Source organism: Geotrypetes seraphini, chromosome 3, assembly GCF_902459505.1.
Source record: "Geotrypetes seraphini chromosome 3, aGeoSer1.1, whole genome shotgun sequence".
Classification (NCBI taxonomy): Eukaryota; Metazoa; Chordata; class Amphibia; order Gymnophiona; family Dermophiidae; genus Geotrypetes; species Geotrypetes seraphini.
This window is the reverse complement of record NC_047086.1, coordinates 361,172,448-361,198,430: the sequence shown is the minus strand read 5'-3', so window position 1 is coordinate 361,198,430 and position 25,983 is coordinate 361,172,448. Positions and strand designations below refer to the sequence as shown.

The 25,983-nt window shown below is 45.5% G+C and overlaps 1 protein-coding gene across 3 annotated transcripts in view; it reads left to right on the top strand.

The window, feature by feature from the left end:
* TP53BP2 (tumor protein p53 binding protein 2) overlaps positions 1–25,983 on the top strand; it is a 138,571-nt gene that overhangs the window by 64,669 nt on the left and 47,919 nt on the right. For 2 of the 3 annotated variants that reach the window (XM_033938943.1, XM_033938941.1), the window contains exons 4-6: positions 8,567–8,643; positions 11,717–11,818; positions 24,548–24,722. In XM_033938943.1, coding sequence (XP_033794834.1) covers positions 8,567–8,643; positions 11,717–11,818; positions 24,548–24,722 — 354 coding nt within the window. The remainder of the gene's footprint in view (positions 1–8,566; positions 8,644–11,716; positions 11,819–24,547; positions 24,723–25,983) is intronic. The other variant, XM_033938942.1, reaches the window with a different exon arrangement.

Genomic DNA, 25,983 nt, shown 5'->3' with positions numbered 1-25,983 from the left:
CAGGTAAGCCGGCTAAGAAGCCTTCCCCGCTGGAGCGTCCTCCGGTCTCCACTGCAGTGAGCCCAATCCTGCCGACCGTGAAACGCCAGCGGAAGCGCTCCGCTCCGATCGAGGTTAGCCCTTCGACATCGGGTTCCTCCTCGGAGTGTAGAGCGGCACCCAAGGTACCGCAGAAGAAAAAAGTGGTACCGGTGCCCTCGTTAGATGAGCGCATTGCCGCTGTCTTGCAGGTTCAGCTCAGGGAACAACTCCAGCAGCTGATTCCTGCTATTTTAACCCCGATTCTTCCAGAACCGGTCCGGTCTGAGCCACCGGTACCGGTAGTGGAGCAGCCTCTTTTTTCTGCGTCCACTGCTTCGGTACCGGTCCACTCGGCCTCATCGACATCGATGCCACTTCTTGCACCGGAACCGAGACATCAGTCGGTGCAGATTTTGGCACCGGTGCAACCAACATCTCCCGGTACCGTGTCGATGAGATCGGGTAAGTCGGTGCGCAAATCCCGACATTTAGAACCTTCCACTCCAGAGTCCCGGGATCGTACATCTCATGTAAGAGACCCTGATCTGTGGGGTGATTCTGAAGAACCATTTCTTTCTGAGGGTGAATGTTCCTCTGAAGAAGATGATTCTGCATTACCTGATCCATCTTCAAGACAGGAATCAACCTCTTTCACTTCCTTTTTGAAAGATATGTGTGATTCCATGTCCATTCCTTTGGAGGCTGAGTCTAAAAAGTCTAAAGCTTTTTTAGACGCACTTGACTTTGACCAGCCTCCTAAGGAATTCTTGAAACTACCTCTACATGATATCCTGAGAGAGACATTCTACAAGAATCTGGAGACTCCTTTAACAATTCCTGGAGCTCCCCGTAAACTAGATTCTTTATACAAGGTGATCCCTATTCCTGGATTCGACAAACCCCAGCTTCCACACGAATCATTGTTAGTGGAATCTACCCTAAAAAAATCCTCAGGAGCTAGTGTATATGCTTCTGTACCTCCTGGCAGAGAAGGCAAAGCCATGGACAAATTTGGTAAAAGGCTTTATCAAAATGCAATGTTGGCTAATAGATCTGGCAACTATGCATTCCATTTTTCATTTTATTTGAAACATCTCCTTACCACCATGGCTTCATTTGAAAAGTACCTCCCCCAACAAAAACAATAGGCTTTTCATCAATGCTCCTCTTCTCTATTCCAACTGCGAAAATTTATGGTTAGAAACATAGAAACATAGAAATTGACGGCAGAAAAGGGCCATAGCCCATCGAGTCTGCCCATACCAATGACCCGCTCCTTGATTCTTACTCTCCTAGAGATCCCACATGAATATCCCATTTTCTCTTGAAATCTAACACGCTGCTGGCCTCAATCACCCGCTGAGGCAGCTCGTTCCAATGATCGACCACCCTTTCGGTGAAGAAGTACTTCCTAGCATCACCCCGAAATTTCCCTCCCCTGATTTTCAGCGAGTGTCCTCTGGTTACCGAGGGTCCTGTAAGACTGAAGATATCATCTTTCACCTCTATACGCCCAGTAATATACTTAAAAGTCTCAATCATGTCCCCTCTGTCTCTTCGCTCCTCCAGCGAGTACATCCGCAGTTTCTTTAACCTTTCTTCATACGTGAGATCCCTGAGCCCCAAGACCATTCTGGTAGCCATTCGCTGAACCGACTCAATTCTCAACACATCTTTTCGGTAGTGTGGTCTCCAGAATTGAACACAATACTCGAGATGAGGTCTCACCATGGATCTGTACAGTGGCATTATGACCTCAGGTTTTCTGCTGACAAAACCCCTACGGATACAGCCCATCATTTGTCTTGCCTTAGACGAAGCCTTCTCTACTTGATTGGCAGCCTTCATATCATCGCTAATGATCACTCCTAAATCACGTTCCACCGTGGTCCTGGACAAGGTTTCACCATTTAGTGTGTAAGTTCTGTGTGGATTTTTTTTCCCTAGGTGCATTACTTTACATTTTTTAGCATTGAAGCCTAGCTGCCAAGTGGATGACCACTGTTCAAGCTGTCTTAGGTCCTGCGTCATAAAGTCAGGCACACTGCTTTTGCCAACTATGTTGCATAGTTTGGCATCGTCGGCAAACAGTGATACTTTTCCTCTAAGTCCTTGGGTCAAGTCTCCTATGAATAAATTGAATAGAATCGGCCCCAAGACGGAGCCTTGAGGTACTCCACTCATCACTGCTGACGTTTTCGAGGGGGTACCGTTTACCATCACCCTTTGAAGCCTACCATCTAGCCAATCCCTTACCCATGTAGTGAATGTATCCCCCAATCCCATCGATTTTAGTTTGTTCAACAGCCTGCGGTGTGGAACGCTATCAAAAGCTTTGCTGAAGTCCAAATATATCACGTCAAGGGACTCACCGGCATCCAGATGACTGGTCACCCAACCAAAGAAGTCAATCAGATTAGATTGGCAGGACCTTCCCCTGGTAAATCCGTGTTGATGTGGATCACGTAAATTTTCTTCGTCTAGAATTTTGTCAAGTTCCTGTTTGATCAGTGTTTCCATGAGTTTGCATACTATGGATGTAAGACTCACCGGTCTGTAATTTCCTGTCTCTGTTCTGCAGCCCTTTTTGTGGAGTGGAATTACGTTAGCTGTTTTCCAGTCTAGGGGTACTTTTCCCTTGCGCATGGAAAGGTTGAAGAGTACGGATAGTGGTTCAGCCAGAACTTCACTCAGCTCTCTGAGTACCCTGGGGTGTAGATTGTCTGGCCCTATGGCTTTGTCTACTTTGAGTCTTGAAAGTTCGTGGTAGACGCTACTAGGTGTAAACTCGTAATCACGAAACAGGTCATTTTGGCTGTCTCTTATTTGTAGTTGTGGACCATCTCCCGGTGCTTCACAGGTGAATACTGAGCAGAAGTATTCGTTTAGCAGTTCTGCCTTGGTAGTATCAGATTCTGTGTAGTTTCCATCTGATTGCCTAAGGCGTTCTATTCCATTTTTGTTTCTCTTCCTGTCGCTAATGTACCTAAAGAAGGATTTGTCCCCTTTTTTAATGTTCCGTGCTAGATCTTCCTCTGTTTGAAGTTTGGCTTCCCTGACTGCCTTTTTGACAGCCTTAGATCTGGCCAGATAGTCTTCTTTTGCCTCCCTTTTCCCAAGATGTTTGTAGGTGATAAATGTTTCTTTTTTCATTTTAATGAGGTCCGAAATTTCCTTGTTGAACCATTGTGGTTTTTTGTTTCTCCGGCGTTTGCTTACTGTTTTTACGTAGCGGCAAGATGCTTCGTTCAGGATGTATTTTAGATTTGTCCACATAGTTTCCGGATTGTCAGTTTCTACATGGTTTTGTAGCTCTTGATGGACAAAGTCTCTCATGTGGTCGAAGTCTGCCTCCCTAAAGTTGAGGACCCTCGTTGCTGTGTTTGATTTAGAGAAGCCTTTCCTGAGGTTGAGCCATACCATGTTGTGGTCACTGGAGGCCAGCGTGTCTCCCACTGATACTTCCGAGACACTGTCTCCATTTGTGAGTACCAGGTCCAGTATTGCTTTTTCTCTGGTGGGCTCTAATACCAATTGTTTGAGTTGTGCACCCTTAATGGAGGTTATTATTCTTTTGCTACCGCTCGTAGTTGCTGAGAGGGTGTTCCAGTCTGCATCTGGCATGTTGAAGTCGCCTAACAGTACTGTGTCACCACGCAAAGTGATGTTCTCTATGTCCTCAATCAATTCTTTGTCTTTGTCCTCCTGTTGTCTCGGAGGCCTGTATACCACACCGAGGTAAAGGCATTTTTCGTTCCCTCTGGCCAGGTTTACCCAAAGTGATTCCCCTGTGTATCTAACCTCTGTGATCCTGGTAGTTTTGATATTATCCTTAGTGTATAGTGCTACCCCCCCTCCTAATTTGTCCTCTCTGTCCCGACGAAGTAGATTGTAGCCTGGTATAACCGTATCCCACCCATCTATGATACCTTTGAGCTTACCTCCAGAGCAACGGCTATGTCTGTGGCCATGCGTCGTCTTGCCTGGCTTCGGGTATCCGAACTTGATGTTAATCATCAAGATCGGTTAGCCAATGCACCGTGCCTGGGGGATGAGCTCTTTGGGGAATCCATGGACTCGACCACTCAAAAGCTCTCGGCTCATGAAACACGCTGGGATACTCTGCTCAAAAATAAAAAGAAGCCCCCCTACTACACGGCCTTTCAAGCAGCAGTCGGCTTATCAGCGCCGCTATGCAGCTCGACCATTGCAGACACCTTCCCAACCACCTAGACGTCAACGCCAACAACAACGTCAACCCCCGAGGCCTCAACAGCAACAGCAGCCTGTGAAGCCACCTCCACAACCAAAGTCGCAACCCTTTTGACTTAATTCTCCAAAGCATAGCCAGTGTTCAAATCTCCACCCACCTTCCTCAACCCATAGGTGGTCGTTTATCTCTTTTCCTCAGCCGATGGGAACTCATCACCTCGGACCAATGGGTCCTCAACATCATACACCACGGCTACTCTCTCAACTTTCAAACTCTGCCGACTCTAAGTCCACCAAAAGAGTCTGCTTTAAACATTCCTCAATCTGCTCTCCTTATTCAAGAGGTTCAATCCCTTCTTCTTTTGAACGCTATAGAGGAAGTTCCTCCAGATCAGCAAGGGCAGGGGTTCTACTCCCGTTACTTTCTAGTCCCCAAAAAAACAGGAGATCTCAGACCAATCTTAGATCTTCGCGATCTCAACAAATGTTTAGTCAAGGAAAAATTCAAAATGCTTTCCTTGGCCACTCTTTACCCTCTTCTCAATCAAAACGACTGGCTATGCTCCCTCGATCTCAAAGAAGCATACACTCACATACCGGTCAATCTGACCTCCAGACAATATCTTCGTTTCATGATCAATCATCGACATTACCAATACAAGGTGCTACCCTTCGGTCTTGCCTCCTCTCCAAGGGTGTTCACCAAGTGCCTCATTGTGGTGGCAGCATTTCTACGCTCTCACCACCTTCAGGTCTTTCCTTACCTAGACGACTGGTTAATCAAGGCCGTCTCATCTCAGTCAGTTCTTCTGGCCACGAATCAGACCATCTTTTTTCTACAAATTCTGGGATTCGAGATCAATCTTCCAAAATCTCACCTCATCCCCACTCAAAAGCTACAGTTCATTGGAGCAATACTGGACACAATCCTGATGAGATCATTCCTACCGTCCAATCGTCTTCAGACTCTTCAATTTCTCTGTCAGCAGGTACTGTCTCAACGTTCCATCTCTGCCAAACAAATGATGATTCTTTTGGGTCACATGGCTTCCACGGTTCATGTCACTCCCCTTGCGCGTCTCCACCTGCGCACTCCCCAATGGACCTTGGCTACCCAGTGGTCCCAGGCGACAGATCCTTGCTCACGACACATATCTGTGACATCATCACTTCGTCAATCTCTACAATGGTGGTTGATATCCTCAAATCTATCCAGAGGTCTTCTATTTCATCTGCCTCCACATCAGCTTGTCATCACCACCGACGCTCCCCTTCCGAGTTTCAAACTCAAGGGCTTTGGACACCTCAGGAAATGAAGCATCACATCAATTTCCTGGAACTCAGGGCAATGTTTTATGCCCTCAAAGCATTTCAACATCTTCTCTTCCCTTAGGTCCTCATGCTATGCACAGACAATCAGGTTGCGATGTACTACATCAACAAACAAGGTGGGACAGGCTCTCGCCTCTTGTGCCAAGAAGCCCAGAGAATCTGGACTTGGGCAACAGATCACCACTTGTTCCTGAAGGCGATCTACATCCAGGGAGAGCAGAACTATTTAGCAGACAAACTCAGCAGAGTTCTACTACCACATCCCTCGATCTTGCAGTCCATCTTCGACCAGTGGGGCACTCCTCAGGTGGACCTCTTTGCAGCTCCTCACAATCACCAACTGCCCCATTTCTGCTCCAGACTCTACACTCCTCATCGTCTGGCAGCGGATGCGTTCCTCCTAGATTGGTCCAATCTGTTCCTGTATGCTTTCCCTCCGCTACCACTCATGTTACGCACCTTATTCAAGCTCAAGAGGGACAGAGCCACCATGATTCTGATTGCTCCAAGATGGCCCAGGCAGCATTGGTTCTCCCTTCTACTTCAACTCAGTTCCAGGGAACCTCTTCAACTTCCAATATTTCCTTCTCTGCTTACGCAGCATCAGGAGACCCTTTTGCATCCCAACCTCCAGTCTCTACACCTAACAGCTTGGTATCTCTCGGGCTGACTTCACATGATTCTCTGCTGTCTCCACCCGTTCGTTCTGTTCTGGATGCTTCCAGGAAACCAGCCACCCTTCAATGTTACCATCAGAAGTGGGCACGGTTTTCTTCTTGGTGTCTTCTCCATCATCATAATCCTACGTCCCTTGCAGTGGAGACCTTATTGGATTATCTCCTTTCTCTGTCTGACTCTGGCCTCAAATCTACCTCCGTCAGAGTCCATCTCAGTGCTATTGCGGCTTTTCATGAGCCAGTCCATGGAAAACTCCTTTCAGCTCATCCCCTGGTCACCAGATTCATGCGAGGTCTTTTCAATGTAAAACCACCTCTTAAAGCACCTCCTGTAATCTGGGATCTTAATGTGGTTCTCTCCGCTTTGATGAAGCCTCCATTTGAACCTTTGCCTACTGCTACTTTCAAGTTTCTCACTTGGAAGGTACTTTTCCTTATTGCTCTCACCTCTGCCAGGAGGGTCAGTGAGCTCCATGCACTAGTTTCTGACCCACCTTTCACAGTCTTTCATCATGATAAGGTAGTTCTGCGTACACATCCAAAGTTTCTCCCTAAGGTTGTCTCTGAATTCCATCTCAACCAATCTATTGTATTGCCTGTTTTCTTTCCGAAACCTTACTCTCATTCTGGAGAACAGGCTCTGCATACTTTGGACTGTAAGAGGGCTCTAGCTTACTATCTAGAGCATACAAAGCCCCACAGATCAGCTCCCCAACTCTTTTTGTCCTTTGATCCGAATAAATTGGGACGTCCTGTTTCTAAACGTACATTGTCAAATTGGCTTGCAGCGTGCATTTCATTCTGTTATGCTCAGACCGGACTGACACTGGAAGGTTCTGTCACGGCCCATAGAGTCAGAGCAATGGCAGCATCTGTAGCTTTCCTCCGTTCCACTCCTATTGAGGAAATCTGCAAAGCTGCCACTTGGTCCTCAGTTCATACTTTTACATCTCATTATTGTCTGGATGCATTCTCCAGACGGGATGGACACTTCGGCCAATCTGTTTTGCAAAATTTGTTTTCCTAATGGCCAACCTTCCCTCCATCCCTCTTTTTGTTAGCTTGGAGGTCACCCATCAGTCAAGAATAGCTGCCTGCTTGTCCTGGGATAAAGCACAGTTACTTACCGTAACAGGTGTTATCCAGGGACAGCAGGCAGATATTCTTGCATCCCTCCCACCTCCCCGGGTTGGCTTCTTAGCTGGCTTATCCTAACTGGGGACCGCGCGCCTCTGTCGGGCGGGAAGGCACTCGCGCGTGCGCGGTGCGGCATACCAGAACTTTCCAAGTTCTTAGAGTGCAATCACTCTAAAATTGTCCATACCGGGGCTCCGTCGGTGCCGTCACCCATCAGTCAAGAATATCTGCCTGCTGTCCCTGGATAACACCTGTTACGGTAAGTAACTGTGCTAAATGCATTATTCATGGATTCTTCAGGGCTCTTCAAAACTGAACAATGCCAAGCAGACTAGCACAAAAAAAGAGCATTTTTACACCTGTAGATGTTTTGTAAACCATTTTGTTAAAAAATATGTTAATAAGTGTGCCTCTTGTTTTTATGCAGAAGCAGTATTTAGCAGACAATTAGCTAAGAAGGTCCATAAACCTAACTAGCATCTGATTGATCCTTTTTAATCATAAGATTTAAAGGGCCATCAAAACAGTTTTGTTTGGTTTTTTTTGTTGTTGTTTCATTTAGTATGTGTTTCAGTTCTGGCTTGAACTAAATCCGCTGCTGAAATTCACTATTTCGTTTCAGCAGAAACTGAAATTGGCTGCTACTGCCCCGAATCAATGCTATAGCCTGGCCCAGCCTAGCTCTCCCTATCCCTAAACAGGAGTAGCTTCTCCTCCCCGGTCTACTACAATTGCTGAAGGACTAGTGGTATAGTCAGAGCAGGAGTGATTCCTAGTCCCTCCTCACTCCTGTCCTTGCAATCTTCACTGTCAAAATGACTGCTGCAACTTCAAGCAGCAGTCTCATGAGACTTGCCATTAGAATTCTTGTCAGCCATTTTGAAACTGGAGCCAGGAGTGACTGCCAGCAATTGTAAAGTAGGCCTGGATTGAACCAACTCTCATTCAGAGAGAGGGTGGGAGTGCTATGTGGACACAGTAGTACAAGGCTTCAGATGAAAATTCACCAGTATTATCTGCCAAAGCAAGACCAAATACTGATTTCAGCCCAGTTTTGGTATTAAAACTGAAGCTGAAATTTGGTGAGCCACTAATGAGATTGCATCATGGAAGGTAGCCTATATATAATGATGATGTATGTCTTGATTACAAAAGACAGAGTATAATTCAGGTGTTGTTTTTTGTAGCTGGACAAAGGGTACATGATTCAAATGCAAAAAGAAATGGTGTCAAAGTTCCAGGGGAGCGAAGAATAGAAAATGGAGTAAGTACCCAGTGTAATAAAAGATTATTTCAGCAGAAGAATAATTTTTCTCTTTCGGATACGACACCTTGGTTTTCTCCCTATGTTCTTGTTCTGGTTTCTAGTTTTTAGTTTTCCCTTTTCTCTCTTTCTTCCCATTTTTGAGGATCCCCTCGCCCTATTTGTATGCTTGGGTGGCATTGTCGGTGACCTCACTGACCTGAGGGCTAGAAGGATGCTCTTCTGTGCTGCTCTTTAGCCAGTCAAAAATAAAGGTAGCAACAGCAGTCTTCCCACCATCACTGGGCTTTTACATCCAGGTGTTAGTTGTTTTTAAAAAAAATTATTTTATATGATAAATGTACAAATATTAAATAAAACAAGAAACAAATCATATGTACAAAACAATAAATACATATACAGATATTAAATAAGACAAGAAATAAATCAAATGTACAAGTCATTTTATATATATATATATATATTTTTTTTTTTTTTTACATAAAATGTATATATCAGATGAATAAGGGGGGGATCAGCAACTGACCTGTACAATCTTATTCCACAATAACTAATCTCTAGAGCTGTTAATCACTAGCTTTTAACTTTGTTAATTCTACTCAATTTGTAGCATCTTTTAATCATTGTAAACCGCATACAACTTCAAGGTCCTGCGGTATATAAACTGTTATTATTATATTGTCGGCATATGATACACAGCAATCATATTAAAATATAATGGAACTTTCAAGAAGCATCATGAGTAGAGAATGACACGGTGGCGGTTTACCCGCGGCCACCGCATTTTAGCCGCGGGTCACCCGCCGAAAACGGGGAAGAAAACTAGCAGTCGCTGCGGCGACGGGGACAAGGCCATTCACCGCCCGCGGGGCGGTGAATGGTCTTGTCCCCGCAGTGAGGCATGAAGGATCGCGCGGTCCCCGCAGCTCACACCCGCCTGCCCAATCGATTCTAGTGTTTAGCCAGCTCTCTCCCTTCTCCTCACCTTAGTTTGTAGATTTTCTTTTTCGGCGACCCGCACGCTATCAGAGAGCCGCGCACGCGCGGCTGCTCAGTGTTCAATCTTCTGCTCTGACGCAACCGGAAACAGGAAGTTGCAGCAGAGCAGAAGATTGAACACTGAGCAGCCGCGCGTGCGGGTCGCCGAAAAAGAAAATCTACAAACTAAGGTGAGGAGAAGGGAGAGAGCTGGCTAAACACTAGAATCGATTGGGCAGGCGGGTGTGAGCTGCGGGGACCGTGCGATCACTAGTGTTCCCGGCTCAAATTGGAAGGAGGGAGTGAAAGGGAAAGAGATTCTGGGCCAAGGGGATGAAGTCGGAAAGAAAAACCCACAGCAGGAAAGAAAGGGAAGGACTGGCAGGTGAGCCAGATGCTAGAAGCAGGGGGGGGGGGAAGAAAGAGGGAAAAAAGCTAGATGGGGTTGAAAAGAAGAGACACACTGGTATGGAAGAGGAAGATAGGGGAAATCTGGACACAGGAAGGTAACAGAAAGAGGGGAAATTATGTGCATGGGGCATAGGGACAGAGACATAAAGGGGACATGCCATGGGGATGGTATATGGACACAGGGGAGGCAATGACAGATACATAGGGGAGATATTAGAAATGGAGAAAATAGGAGCACAGAAGCGAGATGGTTTGTGGGGATGGGACAGGGACCGAGCTTGCAGGCTCCAGTGGCTTGCACAAATTACATTGTAACGTGCCATGAAAATAAGAGGAAGGAAGGTAGATAGGCCACGCGAGAGGAGCTGAAGGGTAGTAGAAAGGAACAGATGGTAAAGGAGGGAGGGAAGGGTGGTGGTGGAAAGGAATAGAACAGACATTGAAGGAGGGTGGAGAGGAACAGACCCCCAAGGGAAATGTGGAAGACAGAGTGGGAAGAAGACAGATGCCAGACTATGCGGGAGCGGAGGGAAGAAGATGGGTGCTAGACCAATTGGGGGGGGGGGTTAAGGGAGAGGCACAGTAACAGCAAATGGAAGACGCAGAGAGAAGACACACAGTGGATGGAAGGAATTCAATGAGAAGATGTGGAAAGCAGAAACCAGACAACAAAGGTAGAAAAAAAAATTATATTTATTTATTTATTTTTTGCTTTAGGATAAAATAGTATATTAGTTGTGTTGATAAAAATTTATAAACAAAGCCCTGCCAGCTGAACATCTCTTTCTCTAGTTCAGCAGCAGGAACTTTGATTTATAAGAAAGGAATAAGCTAAATATTACAGTACTAAGGCTTATATGGATGCAGCGGGGACGGTGACGGGGCGGTGAATGGGATGGCAGTGGCGGTGACGGGGCGGTGAAAGGGATGGCGGTGACGGTGACGGGGCGGTGAAGGGAACGGCGGTGACGGGGCGGTGCAGAGGATGGTGGGCCGGTGACGGGGCGGTGACGGGGACAGATTTTTTCCCTGTGTCATTCTCTAATCATGAGCTAGATAAATTAAGAATAGCAATATATTATGAAATCTGTTTGTCAATGGTCTAAAGCGTAATATGTTTGAACAGGGCTCCATATTTTGAGGAATGTGCTAGTGGAACGATGTTTTCCTGCAATTACACTTTCATATTTGTTAGTAATACATGCCATGAATATTTTTTTTGTTTTATCATCATCATATTTAGTTTCAAAGTATTCTTTGCAATTTTGTAAATATAGAATTAAGAGAGAGCAGAACAGCAGCTTCTAGTTTGAGCTGCTGCCAGTGCCACCTAAGTGTTGTTGGCTGTAATACGGACTACAGACGAGCAAGTTTTGAGCTTTCAATTAAACGCATGCTGTTGAACTAATGTGTCCTGAACCTAGAGTTCAAGTAATCAGAGGTAGAAATATGAGATGGCGATTTGGTTACATCATTCCATAATATTTCCTGTGCTTTCGTGAGTCATCTGCAGAATCAGAAGGGCAGTAACTAGGCAGCTCAAGAGACTTGCTAACTTAAGGATACTTTTTGATGCTCTCGTTCTGTAGCACAGTAGCTTTGGGGAGACTGGGGCTTTGCATAGGTGGAATGTTATTGTGCTTGCTTTTCCTTTCTTTATAATCTATTCTAAATGAAATCACAGGTCAGTAGTCCCAGGCTGGATATGACTTTAGCTGATCTGCAGGAAATGGCTGCACGCCAACAGCAACAGATTGAGACTCAACAACAATTGTTAGCCACCAAGGTATGTTTCAGGAGTTTGTTCTAGACAGGGCTTTGTTTAGTGGTTACCTACTGTACTGACATTGCATTGGCTCCTTGTTGGCCATTGGTGAACTCTTGTTTCCACTGTTGCTATTTTGCAGCATAGAAAATATAGAATCTGAGAATAAATGTTGCATAATATGAAATAGAGCGGAAGAATTTCTGAATTGCTCTCTGTACTTAATTTTAATGTTAAAATGTAAATATCATATTAAATAATGGTTTGCAGACACACAGAGAAAATGTGGCTTCAGCAAATGAGCCCAGTAGACCTGAGGCTAAGGAATTTTAAAATATTTCCATTCTGCATAATCTAGAATTTACAGAACACCCCAATAAGGTGTGTCAATTTTGGAGATGTCGTAATTTTAAAAAGCACTAGTGATGAAATGATACAATTTCATGTGGAAAATCAACAGCTAGCTTTAAATGTTGTGCAATATGTTGTTTACCTACGTAGGAAATTTTGCAAAAATACACAAAGTACTAAAATATGTTTTACATGCTAAGGTACGTTTTTATGTGTTGGCATGCATATTAATGCCTTTTGTGCCTCAGTTATCAATTTATCTTACTTATTTACCCATATTGACATTATTACATTAGTTTCATTTTCTCATTCACAGGTTTTCAGCATTGTGTCGTCATAGTGATAATCTAATATTGGAAAATGTCATCCAAAAGAAAAACAAGATTGCAAGATTGGACTCATTTACATCATTTGGTGGAGTCAGGCAGAAAACTACCAACTGTCGGGGATTTCATTAGATATGGGTTGTATTTGAGAGATATCAGAGATCAAGGCAGACAAAATTACAGCACTTATGAACTGATCAGTGACCTAATGACTGGATTACTTGCTCAATGGTACAAAGCAAATCCAAAATTCAGTGGTTATGGATTAAAGCAAAGTTGAAATCCATGTGGAAACAAGCCAGCAAAGTTTCTGTGGGCAGAGCAAAACTGGAGGAGAAAGCCAGACAGATTTATGAAGAGGTTTGACACACTGATAGACATATTTACTTGCAAGTGTGAAATAGAGTTGCACTGATGTGGGATGCAGTTCTACCTGTGTCACGGGAATACACATACTTTGTGACGTAAGCAGAGTGAAGACCATTCCTGTGATTGAGTTAGCTTTTATAAAAGGTAGCAAGTTTGGAGCGTTGTACCTCATCAGATTGGACCAGTTGACCTCCCTGTGACCAAAAGATGAGAACTACAAAATAAAAGGCAGGCAAAAAGGAAGGACGATGAAGAAAAGCAGAGCATGAAGAGTGAAAAAACAAACAAACAGCAGAAGAGTAAGAGATGATAGAGAGATCTGTGCTTGAAGTGGAACAGGGAGATTTGGATGATGTGGTGGAAGAATCAAAGGAGGAAACTCCTTTTCTAGAGAAAGCTGGGACGAGGCCAAAATATAATACTGAGGATATAACTAACATAGCTCTTGCCAGTTTAAGACACCAATTGGATCGAGAGAGACAGCAGAGATTGCTACTGCTGCCTGGATTGATGCAGGCCTCATCACTCACTTGGATACTACTTTGGTGATTGATCACAATAAGGTGAAGAGGGCTCAGGTGACAATTATGAATCAATTGGACAGACAGTTGGAGGAGGAACTGCAGCAGAATGGCATCAGTTGTGTTTTCTTTGATGGTCGCCATGATGATACCAGGGTCATGTTAAAAGGCAGAAAAAATGGCAAAATGTTCCTAGGTATGGTGAAAGAGGAACGTTACACAGTTTGTGTGAAGCAGAAGGTCGATATCTGTGGCATTTTGTTCCTGAAAAAGCAACTAAAGAGAAGACTCATGCAGAAACCATTACTGATAATTTAGTTGCATGGATGAGAGAAAGGTGAGCAGACAAAACAAGCTGTTGGAGGTGATTCCTGTAATGTAAACAATGGTTGGGAGGGAGGAGTAATGTATTATATTGAGAAGCTACAAAGGAAGTTGGTGTGGGTTGCCTGTAACCTTCACACAGGCAAACTAACCATTCAGGCACTTGTGACTGCTTTAGATGGCAAGATGTAAAGCAACAACAAATGGGCAGGTTCCATTGGATTCTGCTACTGAACTGGAAATAAATCCTGATTTTACTAAGATCTCTTTTGGTCCTGATCTTCCTCAACTCAACGATGAAGTGATCAAAGACTTAAGCACAGATCAAAGCTATGGCTGTTGTTAGAAAAGGTGTCTTGCTAAAGGATCTGGCTCTGTTAGAAGTAGGACCTTTGTCACACAGCAGATGGCTCACAACAGCTCTAAGGTTCATCTGGATTTCCAAGCGTAATCTGAAAAAAAAAAATCTGTGTTGAAGTTTATATGGTAAACTGGTTCAAAATAAAGATAAATAGCAATTGGACACAAGATCCCAGGCATCTCCAACTGTTGATAGAAGAGCATGAAGAGGTAAAGATGATAGCTATGTCTACGTAAGAAGGTCAATTTGGTATGGTTACAGTGAGTCTGTTCTGCAAGCTATGTTATAGGGATGAGGAACAGGAGAGAAGAAATGCAGTGGAGAAGATATTGAAGTTCAGAGGTGAAAAAGATAAGAAGACACAGCTTGGAAACAATAGTGTGAGACCCAGGAAAGCATCATCCATCAACACTGAGGCAACTACACTCACTCAGTGACTTGACTGGAGCTCCAGAGTCTCTAAACCTCCTCTTATTTGTACCATGACAATAGCAGAGATGGCATTTTTGAGCAAGCCTATGGTGGTTACAGATTGGCCACCACACATCCAGTCCATAGAAAGATGTGTAAAAATGACAACTGAGGTTGTTGGTCACATGTACAATCAGGAAAGGAGGGAATGTTTTATATTAGGGGTCAGATGGTCAACAAGGAGTTCATGAGCCAAAACAGAAGCAAACAAGGAAATGGCCTCTCTTGGCTGGATTTTGTTAAATAACATTAAATTAACTTATAAATGACCTGTTTAAGCCAATTATGTGACTCAGATGTAGTTCAAACTATTTGTACATTCAAAAATTCTGCATATTTCAACTGTGATTTGATGTAGGTAAGACACTAAGCAGTTTCTGAAGATAGCTTTAGATTCAATGTGCATAATTTGGTCATTAGTAGTTTGTAAAGTTTGAAAAATTAAAAATCTACCCCTAAAATTGGCACGCCTTAACACCCCAATAACAGATAAAGCAATAGGTGGAGCTTTGTTGCAAATCTCCACAAATTTGTAAGAATAATAAACAGAATTAAAATCCAGAAGTTAAATTCAAACTCTAGCTTGGAAGGACAGTTTTTCATTTAAATAAGAAACAAAACTGTCAACTTTACGTATCCTATCAAATATCGAATCCAGTCTAAACATTTCAGCATGATTAAAGACCTTTCCATACCTGAGAAGTGCTCATTCTACGCTGAACTCTCTTCATTCTGTATTTCAGTATAGTAAAGGTATAGAATGTCTGACGTTCGCAATAACAACTTAAACATGACATTTTCTTGCTAATAAAGGTGTTGCAGAGATGAATATTTGTTTTTCTTAGTGCTTTGCTTTCCATTCTTGACAACTTAAGTGAGCAATTCTATAAAGTTTTTATTACTGGAGATTAAAAAATATTTATGCCTTGAACTCGGACAGTATCATGAGAAACACTTATGTAGCTTCTTTCTATAGTTCTTCAGATATCACTTGTCATGTGATTCAAGTAAAGAATTAATTTTATCAGATATACCTCTGCATGTTAGCTGAATTTATAGAAATGGCAATTAAGATTTAAACTTGAAAACCTGGGAAGGTCATCTTGCTCATGGAAGGCTTTTGTACATGACCGTTGCAGAGTCAGATCTGATAAATAAAACTATAAGGCTACAGATCAAAGCAGTGTCTTCAATTGTATGACTCCATGTAAATGATCATACATTTACATATTGGATTTGTGATGAAATGAGCTATGCTGTTTGTCTGTACACTTTAACTTTATGCAGTATACTTGTTTCTGGACATTATGTTCTAAGTTTGTGCAGAATCTCTTAACTATCCACCATTGCTTCCATTAGACTCTCAGTATCTTGGAAATCTGTGTTGAAAAGTCATTGGATACTTGTTCACTCTTTTGGTTATGCTGTTAGGGACCCTTGTTCATCAAAGTCCATTATCAGAGCAGTCTGGATCAATTTATTGTGAGCAGAAACAGCTTGAAATTGCTGTAACTGCTGAACTTCTCCTCTTAAGTCCTCTATTTTAGAAGCTTGCATAGAAAACCCTTCTTCCAGCTTTTGCAGTCTCATGGAGTTGGATGGAAGAGAACTAGAACATACCTTGTATGGAGAATATAAAGCAATGGTTCCCAACCCTGTCCTGGAGGACCCCAGGCCAATCGGGTTTTCAGGCTAGCCCTAATGCATGAAAGAAATTTACATATAATGGAAGTGACAGGCATGCAAATCTGTTCCATTCATATTAGAGCTATCCTAAAAACCCGATTGGCCTGGGGGTCCTCCAGAACAGGGTTGGGAACCACTGATATAATGTAATTTCTGCTGGTTTAACAAGGGGAGGTATCAGACTCTCCCATTTCTCCTTCTGGCAACCATCCATACTGTCTGAGAGCTATGGTGTTTTCTGAGTTATTACTGGTATAGACTTAACTGCTGAGGAAGGAGATGACTGTGGCCTTTTCCCAGACATGTTCATTAATTTCCATAGTCAGATTTGCCTCAACAGTCAATTGTTCCCACAGTCCCAGATGAACTTGTGGGCCTAAGGGACTAATTGAAACTTTGCTTCTCATATCTGGGCTCTTTCTCGTGCCTGAACCAGCCAGAACACCCTATTTCAAAGATTCAACAAAACTGGTGATCTCTAGTTGTTGAAATGAGGTGCTCTGGTGCAAGTGGGTAGGAGCTTACTGCTTTCCCTTCCTCTTCAGCATTAGGTAATAATTTTCACTGAGAAATAGAGCAGGACATAGATTCAGAAAAATCAGAAGTCATGATTGCAATCTTACTGATGGGTCATCTTGGAGCCCCTGTTTTCTATCCATTAACTAGTTCCCAGTTTGCAACAGAACATTGCTTCCTATCCTATGGCTTTGCAGTTTTCACAGGAGTTTCTCATGAAGGACTTTGACAAAAGCTTTCTGAGGAGAATGGTGAGTAAAGAGGGTAGAAGTACAGTAATGGGGAGTGGGTGAAAGAGAAGAGAATGGGTGGCCAAGGAAGGAGTGAGACAGGAGAAATGGGAGAGCTAGTGGAGGAGAGGAGAAGATGGAAAGTTGATAGTTAAGTGAAAAATGGGTGAAAGACTGAAAAGTGAGAGGGTGAAATTTGAATAGGCAGAGTCAAAATGTCAGAGAGATGTAATGAAGGAATGGAAGAAAAGAGGAAAACGGAGAAAGGATAAATAGTGCCCACTGGAAAGAGCAGAAGACAGGAAAGCAGAAGAGAAAAACTGGGACCAATATGCTTGGAAAAGCAAAATATCCAGACAACAAAGGTAGAAAGAAGTATGAATTTTGGTTTGTTTTTTTTAATATGCTAAGTGGAATGTTAGCATTGGGAATTGTGCATTGCAAATATATATTTTTTTATTTTGTTCAGTACAAGAGGAAATGCTTTTCTGTTTTTATTTCACCAGTGTTGCAGTACATGCTAAGTTTGATTACTTGGGTTTCCCAGTTCAATGTTTGTCTTCATATTTCTATTTCTAATTTGTGATGCCTTATTCTGTATTTGGTGAGGGCCTGTGCGTTGTGTTTGTGATATTTTATTTGCATGTATGGTAGTTTTATGTATAGAACTCTGTAGCAGTCCCAGTTCTGTTTTACCAGTAGTAGGTATATTGATGTCCTGGAACCCTGTGTAATACTTGTAATGCTGCCTATTCATAGGAATGGTTTATGTTTGAATTATAGGAATTAGTGTGACTTTTGTGTGATAGGTTTGCTTACATGTATATTGCGTTTAGGATTTTTTGAGATTTTATGTTAATTCACAGTGGGCCGGGTAGTAGAGATTTTTATGTTGCTATTACTCAGATGTCATGAGAATCGGAAGTTTTTGGTATGGTAGCTTCAATGGAGAAATGTGCTAGTTCTGAATTTTACCTCTGTTGTGGGAAGGTGGAGATTTTGTGGATTCAGATAACATTTACTTTTAATTCAGAAGAACTGCCATACTGTGTCAGACCAAAGGTCTATGAAGGTTTTTTTATTCAGAATATGTGACCATCATCTATCAGGTGACCCTGACTGAAAAAAGGTTGACAACCACTGTATTAGGTTATTTAAACTGTATTTTAGTTATTAGATGGTTTTTAACATGTTTTATACACCACCTAGAAGGTTTTAAATAAACTTGAAACTTCCTCCACTCTATTTCATTGTACATGGTAGTAAGACTGTTAGAAAACTACACATGAAATTTCACATTAAGCTAGTTCACAGTTCATTCTAGCCCAGGGATAGGCAATTATCCCAGGACAAGCAGGCAGCATATTCTTTACGCATGGGTGACGTCACCGACGGAGCCCACGGTACGGACCTTTTTACTAGAAAGTTCTAGTTGGCCGCACCGCGCGTGCGCCTTCCCGCCCGACGGAGGAGAGCGTGGTCCCCAGTTTCTTCGTTTCCGCGGAGCGAAGAAGACGTGCGTTTTTCAACTCCGATTGAAATCCTCTTTTTGCCTTCCCGCTCGCGTTCTTTTTTCGTTTTATTTACCTTCGGGTTCTTTTTTATTTCATTTCCAAAAAAAAAAAAAAAAAAAAAATATTTTCTTTTTGTTTCGTTTTTTGTCTTTGCCCCGGCGGGGCCTGTTGTCACGATCCAGGCCTCGGGGTTTGATTTTGCGGAGGCCGTGTTCACATTCATGCCCCCGCAGCCCGGTTTTAAGAAGTGCCAGCGGTGTGCACGCCCGATCTCCCTCACTGACCCACACAATTGGTGTTTACAGTGTTTGGGACCGGAGCATCGGGCGGACTCGTGCACCCGCTGTGCCACTCTTAAAAAACGCACTTTGAAGAATCGCCAAATCCAGCAAAGTCTGCTGTTCGGCACCGGCCCGACTATGGACTCGACTTCTTCAACTGCGGCACCATCGAAGTCGGCACCGACCACCTCGACACCGCCTGACATTACATCGGCGCCACCGGCGCCAGGTAAGCCGGCTAAGAAGCCTTCCACCCTTGAGCGCCCTCCCACCTCGGTGGCGACACCGGCTCTTTCGGCTCCACGCCGAACTAAAAAAACGCTCCGCTCCGATATCGGTGAGTGCCTCGTCATCGGCCGCCTCATCGCCGGAGCGTAGAGCGGCACCCATGGAACCAAAGCAGAAAAAAGTGGTTCCGGTGCCAACCCTGGATGACCGCATTGCGGCCATCCTCCAGGATAAGTTGCAGGAACAACTCCAAAAGCAACTTAAACAGCTCTTGCCCTCTATCCTGGCACCGCTGCTCTCGGTACCAGACCGGCCCGAGCCCCACACCGTCCAACCGGTATCCACGCCATCGGTACCTATGGACCCCTCCATGCCCATTCTCTCGGCACCGCATATCCATGCCCATGCCGAGGCCGTAGCTCTGACGACATCCGATCCTCCTCGGGACCGAGCGGAACACCGGTCTTCCCGCGAACCTGACCGGCACCGTTCTTCCCGGGACCGAGACAGACACAGGTCTTCATCCCCCGGTACCGTCTCGGTACGCTCAGGCAAGTCTCGGTCTAAAGCTCATCATACCGAACCTTCCACTCCAGTCTCTCGGCACGCACACACCGATGTCAGAGACCCGGACCTCTGGGAGGAATCTCCCCTCGGTACCGAGGAGGATGCATCGTCGTCGGACGAAGAGCCCTCGGCCCCCGATACCACATCTACACCTGAGCAATCTTCTTTTTCAAAATTCCTCAGGGAGTTATCGGGGGCCTTATCTTTGCCTCTGGAATCTGATTCCAAGAAGTCACAAGCTTTCCTGGAGGCATTAGATTTCGATCAACCTCCTAAGGAGTTCCTGAAGTTACCCGTGCAGGACATCCTACGGGAAACTTTTTATAAAAATTGGGAAAATCCATTAACTGTCCCTGGGGCACCCCGTAAACTGGATAGCCTTTACAGGGTTATCCCAATCCCGGGATTTGATAAACCCCAGCTGCCCCATGAATCTCTCCTGGTTGAGTCCACTTTAAAAAAGACTCCAGGCTCCAGTGTATATGCCTCTACCCCTCCTGGCAGGGAGGGCAAAACGATGGACAAGTTTGGCAAGCGGCTCTACCAGAATGCCATGCTTGCCAACAGGGCAAACAATTACTCTTTCCACTTTTCTTTCTACCTGAAACATCTGGTAATGCAACTCTCCGCCATGCAAAAGTACATGCCGGAGCACAAGGTTCCACTGCCATCGCTGTGGCCATGCGCCGCCTGGCCTGGCTCAGGGTCTCTGATCTGGATGTCAACCATCAGGACCGACTAGCCAACGCCCCATGTATGGGAGACGAATTGTTCGGAGAGTCTCTGGATACCACCACACAAAAACTCTCCGCCCATGAGACCAGATGGGATACTCTCATTAAACCAAAGAAGAAGGCCCCTCCTGCTCGGCCTTACAAACCACAGTCTTCATACCAGCGCAGGTTCTCCGCTAGGCCGCTTAACCCGCCTTCACAGCAACCTAGGCGGGCTCGCCAACAACACCACAACCAGGCTCGTGCACAGTCTAATCAACCTGCCAAGCCTCTTCCTCCTGCCAAACCTTCTCAGCCCTTTTGACTCCTCTCTCCAGGGCTTAGCCAGTCTTCCACCCTCATTGCCTCTCCCTCAACCAATCGGAGGCAGGCTCCACATTTTTCTCAGCCGTTGGGAGGTCATCACATCGGACCAGTGGGTCCTCAACATCATCCGCCACGGCTACTCTCTCAACTTCCAGACTCTTCCACCAGACAATCCTCCCGTAGAGTCTGCTTCTCTTTCAACTCAAACCCCCCTCCTCCTGAGGGAGGTCCAATCCCTCCTTCTCCTCAATGCCATCGAAGAAGTACCTCTGGAACAAAGGGGCCGGGGATTCTACTCCCGTTACTTTCTGGTTCCAAAAAAGACAGGAGACCTACGTCCCATTCTCGATCTCAGGGACCTCAACAAATGTCTTGTCAAGGAGAAGTTCAGAATGCTCTCCCTTGCCACGCTTTACCCTCATCTCTCTCAGAACGACTGGCTATGTTCCCTGGACCTCAAAGAGGCCTACACTCACATACCAATCAATCCAGCTTCACGTCGCTACCTAAGATTCCAGGTGCACCATCGCCATTATCAGTACAAAGTGCTACCTTTTGGCCTCGCTTCATCACCCAGGGTGTTCACCAAATGCCTCATTGTGGCGGCGGCCTTCCTCAGGTCTCACAACCTCCAGGTGTTTCCCTACTTGGACGATTGGTTGGTGAAAGCACCTACGTCTCCGCTTGTGCTACAAGCCACTCATCATACCATCTCTCTCCTCCACCTCCTGGGGTTCGAGATCAACTACCCCAAGTCGCATCTGCTTCCCACGCAGCACCTTCAGTTCATTGGAGCAGTTCTCGACACCACACTGATGAGGGCGTTTCTCCCCTCCGACCGTCAGCGGAACCTGCTCCGCCTGTGTCGTCAGGTGCTCCTTCATCACTCCATCTCTGCCAGACAGATGATGGTCCTCCTGGGCCACATGGCCTCGACGGTGCATGTGCTTCCCCTGGCACGACTCCACCTCAGGACACCTCAATGGACTCTGGCCAACCAATGGTCGCAGACCTCGAATCTTCTTTCTCATCCCATCTCTGTGACATCGTCTCTTCAGCAATCTCTGCAATGGTGGTTGAACTCCTCAAATCTTTCCAGGGGCCTTCTTTTTCATCTGCCCCCGCATTCCATGACCATCACCACGGATGCCTCCCCTTATGCATGGGGAGCTCACCTGGGAGACCTACGCACCCAAGGTCTTTGGACCCCGCAGGAGCGTCTTCATCACATCAATTTCCTGGAACTACGAGCCATGTTCTATGCTCTCAAGGCCTTCCAGCACCTTCTTTGCCCTCAGGTTCTGCTCCTGTGCACGGACAACCAAGTTGCCATGTACTACATCAACAAACAGGGCGGCACCGGATCTCGCCTCCTTTGTCAGGAGGCTCTTCGCATTTGGACCTGGGCCACGGCCCGCAGTCTCTTCCTCAAGGCTGTCTACATCCAGGGCGAACAGAACTCCCTGGCCGACAATCTCAGCCGCATCCTTCAACCTCACGAGTGGACTTTGGACCCTCCCACGCTCCACTCCATCTTTGCTCGCTGGGGCACTCCGCAGGTGGACCTATTCGCAGCTCCTCACAACCATCAGCTGCCCCAGTTTTGCTCCAGACTCTTCTCTCCTCATCGTCTGGCCCCGGATGCATTCCTGCTCGATTGGAGGGATCGGTTCCTGTATGCCTTCCCTCCACTTCCTCTGATATTGCGGACCTTGTCCAAACGCCGCAAAGACCACGCCACCATGATCCTCATAGCTCCCCGGTGACCTCGTCAACACTGGTTCTCCCTCCTGCTTCAGCTCAGCTCCAGGGATCCCATTCCTCTGCCTGTGTTTCCTACTCTACTTACACAGCAACATCAGTCTCTACTACATCCCAATCTGTCTTCACTCCACCTGACAGCTTGGTTTCTCTCGGGCTGACCTCTTCAGGAAATCTGTCTCAGCCTGTCCGTCTCATTTTGGACGCCTCCAGGAAACCGACCACCCTCCAATGTTACCATCAGAAGTGGACCAGGTTCTCCTCTTGGTGCCTCCGTCATCATCACAATCCCACCTCTTTAGCGGTGGAAACTGTTCTGGACTACTTGCTCTCCCTGTCCAATGCAGGCCTCAAGTCTACCTCTATCAGAGTCCATCTCAGTGCCATCACGGCATTTCATGAACCTGTCTTAGGAAAACCTCTCACGGCTCACCCTCTGGTTTCCCGATTCATGAGGGGCCTCTTCAACATCAAACCACCTCTGAAGCCTCCTCCGGTCGTCTGGGACCTGAATGTGGTTTTATCTGCCCTCATGAAACCTCCCTTTGAGCTGCTTGCCACAACTTCGCTCAAATTTCTGACATGGAAGGTTCTTTTCCTCATTGCCATCACCTCTGCCAGGAGGGTTAGTGAGCTTCATGCACTGGTTGCCGATCCACCGTTCACTATTTTTCACCATGACAAGGTGGTTCTGCGCACCCATCCAAAGTTCCTTCCTAAGGTGGTCTCAGCTTTTCACCTCAACCAGTCCATTGTGTTGCCTGTTTTCTTCCCGAAACCTCATTCACATCCCGGAGAACAGGCATTGCACAGTCTTGACTGCAAGCGTGCCCTGGCTTACTATCTTGATCGTACAAGGGCTCACCGCTTGTCCCCTCAGCTCTTCCTGACCTTCGACCCAAATCGTTTGGGTCGACCGGTCTCTAAACGGACGCTATCCAACTGGCTTGCAGCTTGCATCGCGTTCTGTTACGCTCGGGCCGGTCTGTCACTAGACGGTGCTGTCACGACCCACAGGGTAAGAGCTATGGCCGCTTCTGTTGCTTTCCTCCGTTCCACACCCATTGAGGAAATCTGCAAGGCGGCCACCTGGTCCTCAGTTCACACATTCACTACTCACTACTGTCTGGATGCTTTCTCCAGACGGGATGGGCTCTTCGGCCAATCTGTACTTCAGAATTTATTTTCCTAATGGCCAACCATCCCTCCTCCCTCTTTGTTAGCTTGGAGGTCACCCATGCGTAAAGAATATGCTGCCTGCTTGTCCTGGGATAAAGCACAGTTACTTACCGTAACAGGTGTTATCCAGGGACAGCAGGCAGATATTCTTACGTCCCACCCTCCTCCCCGGGTTGGCTTCTTAGCTGGCTTATACTAACTGGGGACCACGCTCTCCTCCGTCGGGCGGGAAGGCACTCGCGCACGCGCGGTGCGGCCAACTAGAACTTTCTAGTAAAAAGGTCCGTACCGTGGGCTCCGTCGGTGACGTCACCCATGCGTAAAGAATATCTGCCTGCTGTCCCTGGATAACACCTGTTACGGTAAGTAACTGTGCTTTCCGGTCCTCGAGAACCACAGGCAGGTCAGGTTTTCAGGATATCCACAATAAATATGCATGAGATTAGGATTTGCATGCACTGCCTCCTTGAGATGCATATCATCTCATACATATTCATTGTGGATATCCTGAAAACCTGGCCTGCCTGTGGCCCTCGAGAACCGGAATTGCCTACCCCTGCTCTAGCCTAAAATGACTTTCAACTGTTGTGGTACATTTCCCTTTAAGTATCCTAACATGGATCAATTGGACAGTTCTGCTGTATTGTGGCAGGAAGGGGAAGGAGGTAGACTGGATGAGTCTTGTGGTCATAGTCTGCTGAAAAGAGAGACAGAAATGGCTTGTAACATATACTAGAAAAACAGTCATTGAAGATGAAAGGTAAATTGACAGAGCAAACAATGAACAAAACAAAACCCAGGAAAACAGAAAGCAGCTTATTATGAGTACAAACCCAGAGGAGAAAAACGTTTGAACTAGTACTTTGGGCAAAATGCCACATAGAGATACAGGCACTAGATTTGTTACTGTTTTGTTGTTGAAAACCACAAAAAAAGCAGTTTTTGAATCCTTGGAGGCTAAAAATTATGGGTTTTTGTTTTGTTTTTTTTGCTCTTTCTTTACTCATATCCTGCCTTCCCTCCAGGAGCAACGCCTGAAGTTTTTAAAACAGCAGGACCAGCGTCAACAGCAGCAGGCCACAGAGCAGGAGAAACTCAAGAGGCTAAGGGAGATTGCAGAGGCCCAGGAGGCCAAGCTAAAGAAAGTGCGAGCACTCAAGGGCCACGTGGAGCAGAAGAGACTCAGCAATGGGAAACTAGGTGAGTGGCTCCGGGATGGAGCAAGGAGGATTCTCTTCCTTGGATTTGAAAAAGGCCACTTCCACCCAACTGCATGAAGACAGGTTAAAAAAAAAGTTGCAAAGCAAGTATATTGTATTTGTGATTCTATCCATAAAATTAGTGGACCAAAATAATTTTTTTATTCTGGTCTAAGAAATATTGTCTCGCAACTGAATCTATAAAGCATGACTGAATTTGTAGGTGACAAGAAGGACTTTTTGTTGAAATTTTCTCTGCACAGAGAAGACTGTGGCAATTTTTCCTTAATTTGTCTGATGGTTAAAGGGGCCTGATCTGCTCTTTTACTCATGCGGGAATTCTGTGCAAATGCAGAATTCTGCAAAGCTACCAGCTGCTCTTCCCCCCTCTGCAGCGGTGAAAACAGAACAGATCAATTTTTCTTCCTTTGCTGGCTTAGATTCAACTGTGTATATGAAATTCATGGTTCGTTTACACAGTCTGATCTAAGCCAGCAGAAGAGGGAAAAGTGACTTACTGTGCAGTGGTTCACTTCCTTCTCCTCCTCCTGTCACTAATTGCTGCAGTGGAGAGGGGAGAGAGCATCAGATGCCGGCTGAATGTGTGCTGTGTGGAGGGTGGAAGGGGGGCACAGAAAGGTGATGCTAGCTCCTACAACTTGGCACTATCTTCAGGTGCTAGGGTCGATGGCAGCAACCACAGAAGTTGTCTCTTGGGCATAAGCTTATATGCACCCTCTTCTGGACACACTGTTGTCATGCAGATCCCCGCAGACAGATTCAATCCAGATGCTGTCCTGGATGGTAAAGGCATGCATGCCAAAGTTTGCTTTTTTGGCTTCAACCAGAGAGATGCCACTTCACATATCCTCTTGGGTGATACTGATGACAGTTGCCAGCCTATATGGCTGGGGGGGAGGGTCTTTACAAGGGTCATCCAGTTCATGGATGTTGGTTGCCCTCTAGAAACCAGCTGGAATTGCGAGCCATTTGTCTGATACGTCCCCCTTTGTTCCAGTCTACCTACCTCCTATTTAGGGCAGCTTTAAAATTTTGGAAGCACAGAGGAGGTGGCTCAGGGACAGAAGAGGAAAGCTAAGAAACCTCTGGTTATTTCTCCTTCCCAAAGCTGAGGGGACCAGATTTAGGGCTTCTTTTATCAAACCGCAATAGAACCTTTTACCGCAGGCCAGCAAAGTAAATATTCCAAAGACCACAGGAATTGAATGAGTGTTGGAGCATTTACCTTGCCGACCTGTTGT